We start from the raw sequence: 14447 nt of genomic DNA on the forward strand, positions 1-14447 counted from the left end.
TCCTAAGCTTGCTATTTGATTCTTCATCTCTTTTATTGAGTTCTTCAGCTCCAGAATTTCTACTTGGATCTTACTTTTTTTGAGCTTCAGGTATACAAAACAATGAAATAGACATTTACACCCCTCACAAAGTGATAAACCCTCTCCCCCAATCTACTACCCCTCTAATATCACATACAGCCGTTACTTTTCCACTGTCTCTATTCCTCATGCTGTACTCTAGTTCTTGTGAAAAAAATATATATATATACACACACGTGTATATATTTGGCATTCATTATTACTCAGCTTCAGGTTGTACAGCACAGTGATTGGGCATCTACACTGACCCTGAAGTGGTCTCCCTAATAAGACAAATGTCCATTGGATACCCTACAAAATCTTTACAACATTGATTATATTCCCCAAACTGTCTTTTGTATCCCAGTGGCAATCTTGTGGTTACCAATTGTGCTTTATAATCCCCTCATCCCCACCCCCACCCCCTCATCTAGCAACCCTCAGTTTTTCCTATATATCTCTGAGACTGTTTCTAATTAGTTTATTTATTCTATTCTTTAGATTCCACACATAAGTGAGATCATATGATATTTGTCTTTCTCCATCTGACATATTTCACTTAGAATAATATTCTCTAGTTCCATCCATATCGTTGCAAATGGTAAGACTGCATTCTTCTTTATGGCCTAGTAAAACTCCATTGTATAAAGGTACCAGTTTCTTGATCCAATCATCTACTGATGGGCATTTCGGTTGTTTCCATGTCCTGGCTATTGTGAATAGTGCTGCAATAAACATAGGGGTGCATACATTTTTTTGAATTAGTGTTTTGGATTTCTCTGGATAGATACCTAGGAGTGGAATTGCTGGGTCATAAGGTAATTCCATTTCCAGTTTTTTGAGATACCGCCATACTGATTTCCATAAGTGGCTGCACCAATCTGCAATCCCACCAGCAGTGCACAAGGGATCACTTTTTTCCACATGCTCGCCAGCACTTGTTGTTTGTTGATTTATAGATTATAGCCATTTTGACTGGGGTGAGGTGGTATCTCATTGTGGTTTTTATTTGCATTTCTCTAACGATTCGTGAGGTTGAGCATTTTTTTTATGTCTGTTGGCCATCTCCATGTCCTCTTTAGAAAAATGTCTCTTCATGTCCTCTGTCCAGTTTTTAATTCGGTTGTTTGTATTGTTGGTGTTGAGTTTTTTACAAATTTTGGATATTAATCTCTTACCAGACATATCATTGACAAACATCTTGTTCCATTCAGTAGGATGCCTTTTTGTTTTACTGATAGTTTCTTTTGTCAAAAAACTTTTTAGTTTGACGTAATACCATATGTTTATTGTTTTTCTTACTTCCCTTGCCCAAGGGGATATATCAGTAAAAATATTACTAAGGGTAATGTCTGCAAACTTTCTTCCTATATTTTCTTCTAGGAGTTTTATTGTTCTGGATCTTACATTTAAGTCTTTAATCCATTTTGAATTTATTCTTGTATTTGGTGTAAGGAAGTGTCCAGCTTCATTTTTTTAAATGTGTCTATCCAGGTTTCCCAGCATCATTTGTAGAATAGACTGTCTTTACCCCAATGTAAATTCTTGCTTCCACTGTTGTAGACTAAATGACCATACAGGCATGGATTTATTTCTGGGCTCTCTATTCTGTTCCATTGATCTATATGTTTTTATGCCAGTACCATGCTGTTTTCATTACATTAACCTTGTAGTATAATTTGATGTCAGGTATCGTGATACTTCCCACTTCTTATTTCTCAAGATTGCCTAGGATATCTGGGGTCTTTCATGGTTCCATATCATTTTAGGATTGTATGTTCTATTTCTGTGAAAAATGTCCTTGGTAGTTAGATAAGAATTGTGTGGGATCTGTACGTTGCCTTAGGCAGTATGGATATTTTAACTACACTAATTCGTCCTATCCATCAGCATGGTATGTGTTTCCATCTATTTGTATCTTCTTTAATTTCTCTCTTCAGTGTCTTATAATTTTCTGAGCACAGCTCTTTTACTTCTTTGGTTAAATTTATTCCTAGGTATTTTATAGTCTTTGAGGCAATTGTAAATGGGACTGTTTTCTTAATTTTCCCGTCTGATAATTTATTATTGATGTGTACAAATGCAACTGATTTCTGAATATTAATTTTATATCCTGCTACTTTACTAAATTCATTTATCAGTTCTAACAGTTTTTTGGTGGAGTCTTTTGGGTTCTCTCTATATAGTACCATGTCATGTGCAAATAATGCTAATTTTACTTCCTGCTTACCAATTTGAATGCCCTTTATTTTTTCTTGTTTGATTGCTGTGGCTAGAACTTCCAGAATTATGTTGAATAGAAGTGGAGAAAGTGGGCAACCTTGCCTTGTTCCTGATGTTAAGGGGAAAGGTTTTAGCTTTTCCCCATTGAGTATGATGTTAGCTGTGTGTTTATCATATATGGCCTTTATTATGTTGAGATATGATCCCTCTATTCCCACTTTCTTAAGAATTTTTATCATAAATTGCTACTGGATTTTGTCAAATGCTTTTTCTGCATCTATTGGTATGACCATATTTTTATTTTTCATTTTGTTAATGTGGTGTATCATATTGTTTTGCAGATGTTGAACCAACCTTGCATACCAGGAATGACTCCCACTTGATCATAGTGTATGATCTTTTTAATGTATTGCTGAATTCTGTTTGCTAACATTTTGTTGAGGGTTTTTGCATCTATGTTCATTAGGGATACTGGCCTGCAGTTTTTTGTTGTTGTTGTTGTTTTTGTGTGTGTGTTTTGCAATGTTTTTGTCTGATTTTGGGATCAGGGTAATAGTGCCCTTGTAAAAAGTGTTTGGAAGCCTTCCCTCCTTCTGAATTTTTTGGAATAGTTTGAGGAGAATAGGTGATCTTTTTTTTTTTTTAAATGTTTTGTAAAATTCACCTGTAAAGCCATCTGGTCCAGGGCTTTTGTTTTTTGGGAGCTTGTTGATTACTGATTCAATTTCCCTAGTAGCAATCAGGTTGTCCGTTTCTTCTTGAGTTAGCCTTAGAATGTTGTATGCTTCTAGAAAATTACCCATTTCTTCCAGATTGTTTAATTTGTTGGCATATAGTTGCTCATACTATTTTCTTTTCTCTTTTTTTTTTTTTGTATTTCTGTGGTGTCTGTCGTTACTCCTCCTTTTTCATTTCTGATTTTATTAACTGGGTTCTCTCTCTCTCTCTCTCTCTCTTTTTTTTTTTTTATGAGTCTGGCTAAAGGTTTGTCGATTTTGTTTACCTTCTCGAAAAACCAGCTCTTATTTTCATTGATGTTTTGTATTGTTTTTTTGGTCTCTATTTCATTTATTTCTGTTCTGATCTTTATTATTATCTCCTTCCTTGTACTCCCTTTGGGTTTATTTTGCTGTTCTTTTTCCAGATCCTTTAAGTATAAGGATAAATTGTTGATTTGTGATTTTTCTTGTTTCTTTAGTTAGGGCTGCATTGCCATGAACTTCCTTCTTAAGACTGCTTTCACTGCAGCCCTTAGATTTTGAGTCATTGTGTTTTCATTTTCATTTGTCTTGAGATATCTTTTGATTTCTTCCTTGATCTCATTATTGACCCATTCATTAATTAGTAACGTGTTATTCAGCCTCTATGTATTTATGTGTCTTCCAGTTTTTTTCTTGTAATTGATATCTAATTTCATAGTACTGTGGTCAGAGAAGACACTTGATATTTCAACTTTCTTAAATTATTGAGACTTGTTTTGTGGCATAGCATGTGGTCTATCTTGGAATATTTTCCATGTGCACTTGAGAAGACTGTGTATTCTGCAGCTTTGGTGTGAAATGCTCTAACAATATCAAATAAATCCAACTGGTCCAATGTGTCATTTAAGGCCGCCATATTTATTTTCCATCTGGAGGACCTGTCTCTTGTTGTCAGTGGTGTGTTGAAGTCCCCTATTATGATAGTGTTACTGTTGAGCTCTGTCTTTGTCAGTCAATATCTGTTTTATATATTTAGATGCTCCTATGTTGGTTGCATAGATGTTTACTAGGGTTATGTCCTCTCGTTGGATCGATCCCTTTATTATTATGTAGTGTCCATCTTGTCTTTTAATATAGCCATCATTTTAAAGTCTATTTTGTCAGATAAGTATTGCTATTCCAGTTTTTTCTCATCAGATTTACCTCTGCTTTGAATATTCACTGTTCACGAAGTGATTTATAAAACCTCCAAAGATTAGTTTCACTACAAAAAGGAACAGGCTTTCTGGGGTCTGAAGGGATTTGTACTTGAAGATACTACAGTCAGCAGGGGGGTCATGTTGAGCATTCTGCAGACAGAATTGTTTCAAATCTGCAGCTGCCTGGGAAACCATTACACAGGGTGAGCCCGGCTTCCAGCCACAGCTGTTGAACCACTTTCTTCATAGCGATGACACTGGAGGAACCAGACATGGCACACGTGAGAGCCTGGCAGGTTATTCGGTTGTGGGACGGTGGGTTCTGGGTCTGCAGGGTCAAACGGCGGGGCTTAAGTGGGTCTTGTTTAAAATTTCAATTTCTTTAGTATTCATTTTGTTCATTGATGTTGTTTCTGAGTTCATTAATCTGCTTGAGTTTTCTTGCATTTCACTGAGTTTTTTCATAACTGCAATATTGAATTTGTTATTTAAGTCACATATTTCTATTTCTTTTCACATATTTCTATTTCTTTAAGGTTGTTTTCTGGAGATTTTTCATTTTCTTTCTGCGCTACCTTGTTACCTTGGTTGTTCATGATATTTGATGGATTATTTCTCTGCCTAGGCCTCTATAGTAGTGAATTCTGCTTGATAAGAAGACATCTTTCTTTTGTTTTTCAGTAGGTAGTGCTGTAGCATTTTATTTTCTCTTGCACTGCTCTGGCTGGTTTTTCCCATCTCTGCTGGGTGGTGAGAGGTGAGTTGTATTCCCTGGAGAAGTATCACCTCTGTGACCATGGTACTTCAGTCTCAAGCACCACCCCATGGGAAAGTGTGGTGGGTGATGGGGTTCTAAGACCCTAACACCCCAGTGCTGCCCCTGTATCCAGATGCAGTGCTGTGCTGAGCTGTCCCAGGTGGCCCTACTGGACTCAGCCACAAAGGGTAGGGTTGGGAGGGGTGGGCTGGGAGAGGCTGCTGTTGTGTTTGTGGCTTTGTTCTTTTCCCATTAACAGCGACTCCCAGATCTCAGCTGTGTTGCCTCTGTATCTCCACCCTTGTCACTGGGCTTAGGTGCAGTGTGTCTGCTGCTCAGGAACCCTCTCTCCAGTTCTCGGGGTTGTAGGTATTCTGCTTTGTAACCCGGCATTCACTGGTAGTTTTTCTGAGGCTTCCTGCTAGATCTTGTAGGGTGCAGGGAAGTGAGATTTGGAGGGTGGGGTGACTCACAAGGCGCTGTTGCTGTTTTCTGTCTGGAAATGGTGGCTGCTAGAATACAACTGTTGTACTTCTGTAATTCGTCTCTGCTCTGATCACTGGGTTCAGCCATATTATATGTTGATCACTCAGGCAGGAATGCTTAGGGCCACCAAGAGTACACCTGCATCCTGAATCCTCATCTCTCCCAAGACTGCAGTGAGCTGTGGACTATATCCACAGCACCATTCCTGCACTTCTCCCTTCCCTTCTCCCGTTTGCCCCTATTTGCCCACCTTCAGATGTTTGGATGCATGGATCTCTCAGACATGTTTGTATGTTGCGCAGGGAATCCTCTGTTGAATTATAGCTGCTTAACTTGTTGGAACTTCAAAGGGAGAGATCAAAGGGACTCCTCACACCATCATGCTTCTGCCATCACTCTCTAGCATGATCTCTTAAACCTTCATTAGCAGTAGAATCATATACTTACTCCCAAATATATAACAATGGCCACAAGCTGCATGCAAAATGCTAATGCTGGCATTCACACTATGGACAACTAACCTTAATGGGTTTTACTATGACTTCAGCTTACCTATACACTGGCCAAATTTGGTATCTTATTTCTGGGCCATAGGTCACTTTTCCCCCTGCTGAGACTGTTTTCATGCATTCTTCCTATTTGCAAGGCACTCCATTATGTCTGCTTATCAGAATGTTAGACTTCAAGGCCCACTGGGACACCACTCCTTCCATACTGCCTCTTGGATCCCTCCTATTCAGTACCATTTTCCTCTACACCATTTTAGCACCACTGCTTGAAACTCTTTTGGCACAGTATTACAGTACTCGGTAACTCTCCAGGCCCTCCCCATCCACTCAACATACTGGCTGGTAAGCAACTTATGAGTGGAGACCATGCCACATCTTGTAAAGGTGCATGGGAATAATGCTACCATTTGTTGGCTGTAATTTGTTGGTTATGATCTCTTCTGCGGTCTTTATAAAGCTTTAATTAACAATTCTAGTAAAGTCCTTTCTCCAGTCGTTCAGTTGTCCCTTTTTGGGGGTGCGCTGGGGGCACTTGCTCAAACTCCACTCATGGTAAAAAGCCTCTTTTTTCTCTGATGACAATGTGCATTATCCAAGGTGTCATCAAAGTAGTTAATAGGAATCAATGGCTGAGTCAGTGATTACTGGGTATATAGGAAGTAGTGGACTGCAAATAGACGTTGCTATGCTTCAAGAAAAGGGAATCAATGTCTACTATAATGAATAGGTCCTAGCCTATTCACAATCGCCCATGAAGGCATTAAGTACATGTATGGAAGTAAACTTAACTGGAAAAAATACCCAAGATGGTGGCTTTCAAATAGAAATCAAGGAGCTTTTCACAACATAACACTATTTCCTGTTAGTTGGGTTCAAAAAGCCTCTCATTTCAAATCCTATACAAACAAAAACTGTCACTTGCTTTTACTTCAGAACAGATGGCCCACACAGTCCCTGATTTTCTATGATTTGGCCACAGCAATAAACAAACAAACAAAACCCTTCAAGAAACCTAGCAAACACTGAAAGGAACTGAAAGATGTTAGAAAACAGATATGAAGCAATACGAAATTGACATATACACGAGAATAGTATGCAATTGTTAGAGAATAAAACAGTACACACACAGTGTGTACAGTGTTCTACCATTTATTTGAAGATTCTATAGGTTGTAATATTTATCAATGAACACTAGCAAAACTGCTCTCAGGGAAAGAGACTTTTCACTGCATAATCTATTCAAAAACCATTTTTAAAGAAACAAAAATCCAGAATAAAAATAATTTCCAAAAATTAAAAGCCTTATACTCTACCAGCATGTTTAAACTTACTTTTTTCTGAGACGTTTCTCTCTAATGGATATTAAGAATGTGGGAAAAGAGCTCATGTATCGTCCTTTATTGTGGGCAATTATAACTGCATTAAGCCTGTAATACTAAGAGGGTTAATTGACCTTCGCAAAGCAAAGTTACCATGTTTCTGGTTTTTGTAGACTCTGGTGCTCAGAGGCAAGGAAGGTCTTTGGCTTTATAATACAGTCTTCTTATAATACTAAAAAAACCCTAAAGGTAGGGTTCTCTGACATGTGGTTAAATTGTCTGGAAAGCAACAACTTAACCTCGAAGGATTAGGGATCTGTTAGCTTAAACTAACTTTCCTTTTTACATGTGCTTATGTACACATACAATTTTTTTTAGTTTTCAAAATGTCTGGAATAAAGCAGTTATTTTGCTTTACTCAAGGGCAGACAGTTGGTGACTAAAACAGAAATAAGAAAATAAAACAACAAAGAAAAAAAAAATATCCAAAATGAGACTGTCCACAAGCTAGCTACTTAACAATATAAATTCACAGAATGACCACAACAAACAAACAGCTGTTCTTCCTCATCATTCTAATGTTGACAATTAAAAACCTCTTTAGTAAACCTCGTTTTTCTCATTGATGGAGCTGAAAACTATGAGGATCGTGTGTGGAGAGGAAAAGAAAAGAGATAGCACCAGCAAAAATCAACATTTTTATTAATAATGATTTCTTTTATTCTGTGCTTTTGTACAGAGAATTGTCAAATAATTATAAACTTACAGTAAACGTTTTTTAATTAAGTAAAACTTCAATAGTATTCACTGTCAAATTAGAATTATACCAAAATTACCATATGTCAGCATATACAATCAGTGGCTGGAAAACTGGCTTAAAGCCAGGGAGGGTACATGGTGATGGGGGAAGGCCGTGCTTGGAGAAAGATGGGTCTTTTTAATCACCTTTACTCCTTTTTTACTTCATCTCCATTTTCCCCACTGTGCTTGAACACAGGAATCTGCTCACCATCCTTGAGCTCTAAGAAGACCTCTTCAAGGTGCCACCTGACAGAAACCAAAAGTATAGCCTCTAATCAAAGGAACACTGAGGCAAAAGACACGGTCAAAAATGAACCAAAAAAAAAGCGGTTGTTTGGAACAATGTCTTAAATTTTTTTAAACACTATTTTATGTTAGAACTATATTAACGTGACGTTTTAACATTTTATTATAGGCTCTCATTACTTAACCAGCATCATTGTCAAGGCAAGTTTAACAACAAATGACTGATGGGCAAATTGAAGGGGTATCAGAAAAGAAAAGGAGCAGCTTATTTCCCACTTCCTAATTCACAAGGACCTTCAATTCTTGGCTGGAACCTGGCCAGCTCCTCCACTAATCCCAGGTTCTGGAGTCAACACGCCCTGGGGGAGTCTGGTAGGGGTTGCCTATGCCTAAGCACTGCCTGTTCTTTTTGTCCTGGGGAATTAAAACACATCCTGGCTAAACAGCAAACATCTTTGAGAGAAGCTTCCCATGGAAGAAATGAGTGAAGATTGTGTTGAATGATTCTAGAACGGGAACTCATGCCTTTGTTTGTAACAATTGAGGCAGTAGTGTTAGAAGCTGTATCCAATTATAGTAGGTCTACATTATAACTGCAAAGTTCTTCAAATTCAGCAGTGTTAGGAGTGGACAATTCCATAGATTGCACTGGATAAAATGTCTGGACTAAGCTAAGAGCCAAAGAAATGGCTTGCTACCCAGGCCATGAAACTTTTCTAGCTTTGAAAAATTAATTCTTATTACTACAATCATATAACTACAAATAATGATGGGAATCAGGATTGTTTCTGTCAGAAGGTTCTCCTCCTGTTCCCCCATCCCACCCACTTTCCCATGTCTTTTTTTTAAAGGTTTTTATTAAAAATATAGCTAGCATACAATATTATATTATTTTCAGGCATACACTACATTTATTCAACATTTATATACCTAAAGAAATGATCGTCATAAGTAAGCAACCATCTGACACTGTACCACGGTATCACAATATTATTGACTCTAGTCCCTTAGCTGTATGTTACATCCTCATGCCTTGTTTTATACCTGGAAATTTGGAGCTCTTATTCTCCTTCGCCGTTCCCCCTTTTTTAAATTTTCAATTACAGTTTACATTTAATATTATTTTACATTAACTTCAAGTGTACAGCATAGTGGTTAGACATTTATATAATTTAAGAAGTGATCCCCCTGACTCGTCTAGTGCCCACCTAGCATTATGTATAGTTATTACTGTATTATTGACCACATTCCCTATGCTTTAGTTCACATCTCCATGACTATTTTGTAACTACCAACTTGTACTTCTTAATCCCTTCACCTTTTTAACCATGTCCCCCAACTTCCCCTCCCAGCTATCACCTCGATAAATCTAGTGCCCATCTGACACCATAGTTATTACAATATTGACTATATTCCTTGTGTTCTACCCTACATCCTCATGACTATTTTGTAACAACCAATATGTAGTTCTTAATCCTTTCCCATTTTTTCACCCACCCCATGACTACTTTGTAACAACCAATCTATTATTACAATATTGACTATATTCCTTGTGTTCTACCCTACATCCCCCTGACTATTTTGTAACAACCAATATGTACTTCTTAATCCCTTCTCATTTTTTCACCCACCCCCAACACTGCTTCCATCTGGCAACCGTCAGAATGTTCTCTGTACCTGTGAGACTGCTTCTGTTTTATTTACTTTGTGCTTTAGATTCCACATATAAGTGAAATCACATTGTATCTGTCTTTCTCTGTCTGACTCAGCAGATACTCAGGGTATACTCCACTCAGCACCATACCCTCCAGGTCTATCCATCCATGCAGCTGCAGATGGCAAGAACCCATTCCCTTCCATGGCTGAGCCATAATACCTCTTAAAGGGGGCATCTCTGGATGAGCTGACATAGAGATGGCCCTCTGACTTGGATCCAGAGACAGGAATCTTCAACTGGGGGTGTAAAAAGAGAAATATAATTGGATATGTTGCTATCCTTTCAAGAAATGACAAAACAATGCTTTCTAGAACTAACCCTATAAAATCCAGTGATTATCAACAGAATCTGGTTGTTTCCTAACTTAAGCATACCTGGAGAATTCACCTGGTTTTCTATCCGGCTTCTTCCAAATGTCCTGCCTCTTTTTGGATGATTTGGTGAGGTCAAGGGCCATCCTCTTATTTTGTAAGGAGACCTTATATGCCAAACTCAATCCTCTGAATCTTTGCAATGATTATTTAAAAATTCACAGTTAAAAAAGAACAAACTACTGATACATACAACAACATAGATGAATATCAAGAACATGTTGACTGAAAGAGCCTTAGAGTATATAATGCATGATTCTATGTTTTAGAACAGGCTAAACTTCACTGGAAAAAAATATCAAGAAAAGTGACTGCCTCTGGTGGGGCTGACTTGGGAAGAGCATGAGGCAAGTGCTGTGTGATGGGAATAGTCTACATTTAGATAGGAGCTTGAGGTAAACGTTTTTGTTAAAATTTATGAAATAGGACACTTAGACTCTTACCTTTCACAAAATGTAAATTTTACCTCAGAAAAGGGAACTAAAACAAATATTAAACTCTAGTTAATGATATACATCCATATGTGTTTAAATGTAAAGCATACAGATGTTTGAAAATAATGGGTTCATGGAGAAAGATATGGCTAGATGAACAGGTATGGGGTAAAGCAAACAGAACAAAATATTAATTGTAGAATCCAGGTAGCAGCTATATGGGTTCCAAGCACACATTCTTTTATTTTTTTCTGTAAGTTTGAAACTTTTCATAATATAAGGTGTGATCAAACAATACAATGAATGTTTAAATTAAAAAAAAATTTATTATGGTAAAAGACACATTGCCATTAATCCCCCTCAAAATACTCTCCCTTGCTTCGAACACACTTATACCATGTTCTTGCCACTTTCTGAAGCAGTTCTGGAAGTCCTCTTTCATGGGTATCTTTAATTGCGCTGTTGTGGCTGCCTCAATGTCCTGAATCGATTCAAAACATTTACCTTTCATGGTCATTTTGACTTTAGGGAAGAGCCAGAAGTTGCACGGTGCCAGATCCAGTGAATAAGGTGGATGAGGACACACCGTAATGTTTTTATTTGACAGGAATTGCCGTACCAGAAGTGATGTGTGACACGGAGTCTTTCGCTGTGATAAAAAAATACAGTGAATGCTGCTGCAGAATGCCATCCAACGGAAAGTCAGGGATCTTCAATATGGGAAGTGGCACGTCAAACCTTAGTAACAGTGTGTGACAAGTTTTAACTTGTTCGGTGCAATCAGTCGGGTGTGATCTACCATTGAGAGAAGGTGTGTTTTAAAGTGTGCCGTAAATCACCCTCCATCATGACAATGCTCCATGTCATATATCGCTTCTGGTACAGCAATTTCTGTCAAATAAAAACAGTACAGTCTATCCTCATCTACCTTATTCACTGGATCTGGCACCGTGAGACTTCTGGCTCTTCCCCAAAGTCAAAATGATTCAGGACATTGAGGCAGCCACGACAGCGCAACTAAAGACACTCATGAAAGAGGACTTCCATGAAAGTGGCAAGAACAATGGTATAAGTGTGTTCGAAGCAAGGGAGAGTATTTTGAGGGGGATTAATGGCAATGTGTCTTTTACTCTAATAATTTTTTAAATTTAATCATTCAAATTTTTTGAGCACACCTTATAAAACAGAAAAAAGGGACACACACAAAAAAAAAAGTCCACTGTTTAAAAGAGGTAACTATTACCAGGAAAGTGGTATACACTTTGACTTGGAGCATAAAGAACAGGACTTAAGGAAAGTATGTGAACTCTCCCTTGAGAAAGACAAGGAGCTCTTGGTTAGTTAATTGTCTCCAGTCCCTACAGGCTGGGCTCACACCACAGAGGTGGTGCTGCCTGGATGCTGCCATGCCCTGAGCCTGGGGAATCAGCCTCGGAACCTCAGATGGAGCTGGTAGGTGTTTGCTAATGCTATTTAGGAAAATATTGAATGCAGTATTTTTGGTTTCTCAGTGAAAACTAAAGACAGTGTGAAACTTGTGAAGGAAACACAATATGGTACCAAGAAAGCCTGTCATCAGTCACCTCCCAAGGTGATGGGCAAAGATACTTTCCTGGGCTAAGAGATGGTGTATCTCATCCACTCCAAATTACCACCAAAAGAAAGAACTGCTTTGGTACACACGCACATTTGTATTTTCCATAATTATCTCTCTCTTTCATTTATTTAAACATACTTTTAAAAAGACAGGCTTTGGGATGGTGGCTCCATACCCCAAGTGGACAAGCAGTCACCTAGTCACACTAAAGCAATTCTGGGTTCTTCTTTTGGAATCAAGCTATAGCTCTTCTCAGGGGGTTATAAAATTAGGCAACAGAACACACATTGAGCATCTCTGCATGCAAAAAAAGAAAAAAGCAAGAAAAGGGCAGAAGAAATAAGTAGGATTTTGAAGAAGAGCAAACACAGAGGTATCAGTGTCTGAACTTTGGGCAACTGTGTCTGCATGGGTATTTGAAGCAGTTTACAGACTAGTTTTTTCACTGCCCAGACCTTACCAAAGAGGAAAGCAAGAGCGTTTGGTATACCAGAGTGTTGGTAGGTAGTGAGTATTTCACATGTACACGTAGGAAAAAATTGTTCACTATGACAACTGCCTCATGAACAACAAAACTTCTTACCTTTGGAAAAATAAAGGAACTACAAATAGGGACCCTGAGATAAGATGGTTTGTGTTGTATGCAGTATCCTTATAAACTATTGATTGTCAGGGAGGTGAAAATCCTGACAGAATGGCAAACATACTTCCCAAACTGGAGAAGTGAAGGTTGGGGCCGCAGGTGGCTCTGGGGCAGCCTTGCACCCGTCACTGTGGAGTCAGTGTTTGGCAGCAGCAGAGGTCAGCACCACAGCCAACACCATCACAGTGCTGCAGAGGGCCCTGGGCTGCAGGGAAGCCCAGGAAGAAGCCCTCTCAGCAGTAGCTGAGATGTGCTAGAAGACTGGGCCAAAGTGAAAGCTGGGCCGACCCAGGAGGTTCTGCACTAAAACCACCATGGTGTCAGTCACTCACTGGGTCCTGGATCAGGGAGCTGATGCTGCATCAAGCTGCCCTCAGTAAAGTGCCTGAGGCTTCCTGAGCACCGACACCAGGCCCTGTGCTCTGTGCTGGGAGATACTGTGAACAGCCAGACCTAATCCATGGCCTTTCTGAGTTCTTGTGCTTGTGGCAATCCAGCCAAGTGACCAGAGATGGGAAAGCATGGAGGAGCCACACCACATGGTGTGAGGGATTTGGTGACGATGGAAATATGGAAATAGGCCATGTGGCACAGAGTGGGCACTCCACCATGTCCACCCCCTTCCCTTTTCTCCTCTGGGTTCCCTCTCTCACTTAATGGCATCACCGTCTTTCCACTTAACCCAGGATGGACATTAGAGCATCATCTCTGAAAGCCCCTCTCCTACCATAAAGCTGTTCCAAGTCCTATCACCTGGCCACAGTAGCTTTCGTCTCCATCTCTCCTTTCTCTAGGCCATAGCTCTGGTGCACACTCTTATCACTGTACACTGTATGGCTACACTGCTCTCCTAAAAGCTTCCAGTCCCTGGGTATTCCCAATCTGAATGAATTTACCTTCTTTAAAACCAGATCAAAAATTTTTATCAGAATACTTGAGCACGAATTGCTTTTGCAATTAGAAAAGAAAAAACAATAAAACTATTTCCTGAAAAATAGTAACAACAATAACAATAAACAAACTAGGTCAGGTCATCTCACTCTTACCCTCAAAATAATCCAGGGCTTCTGTTGGCCAGAATCAAGTGCATAAACCTCATGATGAGGTTGCAGCCCTCTAGTTGCCGCCAGCCCGCCCTACCTGACCACAACCTCCCTTGGAAGTCTAAACCTGCAGAGGTCACATTAGTAGGGAGCAGTGAACTGCCTTCCTACATGCCCTGTTTCTCTGTCTGGCACTCCTTTTCTTCACAATGTCCCAGCCCACTAACCACTCCCTCCTGCGCCTATACTCTAGTATTTGCTTCACCCTGTCTCATTCTGGAATTTCACACTATAAACTCCCTGAAAGCCTTCTGTATCTCTGTATCCCCTACACAGCTTAG

General features: G+C 39.1%; 1 protein-coding gene and 1 pseudogene across 3 annotated transcripts in view; both read right to left on the reverse strand.

Annotated features, from left to right (window-relative positions):
• Positions 1-505: 505 nt before the first annotated feature.
• Positions 506-7823, reverse strand: LOC141573180 (guanine nucleotide-binding protein G(I)/G(S)/G(O) subunit gamma-5 pseudogene; annotated as a pseudogene).
• Positions 7824-7939: 116 nt separating this feature from the next.
• The window catches only part of COA1 (cytochrome c oxidase assembly factor 1), a 47354-nt gene continuing 40846 nt past the window's right edge, over positions 7940-14447 (reverse strand). For all 3 annotated transcript variants that reach the window (XM_019718854.3, XM_074340516.2, XM_074340517.2), the window contains 2 exons: positions 10178-10254; positions 7940-8301 (listed from right to left, as the gene is read on the reverse strand). In XM_019718854.3, coding sequence (XP_019574413.1) covers positions 8202-8301; positions 10178-10254 — 177 coding nt within the window. In that variant the 3' untranslated portion in view covers positions 7940-8201. The remainder of the gene's footprint in view (positions 8302-10177; positions 10255-14447) is intronic.

This window comes from Rhinolophus sinicus, chromosome 4, assembly GCF_057876585.1.
Source record: "Rhinolophus sinicus isolate RSI-liver-muscle chromosome 4, RSI-T2T, whole genome shotgun sequence".
Classification (NCBI taxonomy): domain Eukaryota; kingdom Metazoa; phylum Chordata; class Mammalia; order Chiroptera; family Rhinolophidae; genus Rhinolophus; species Rhinolophus sinicus.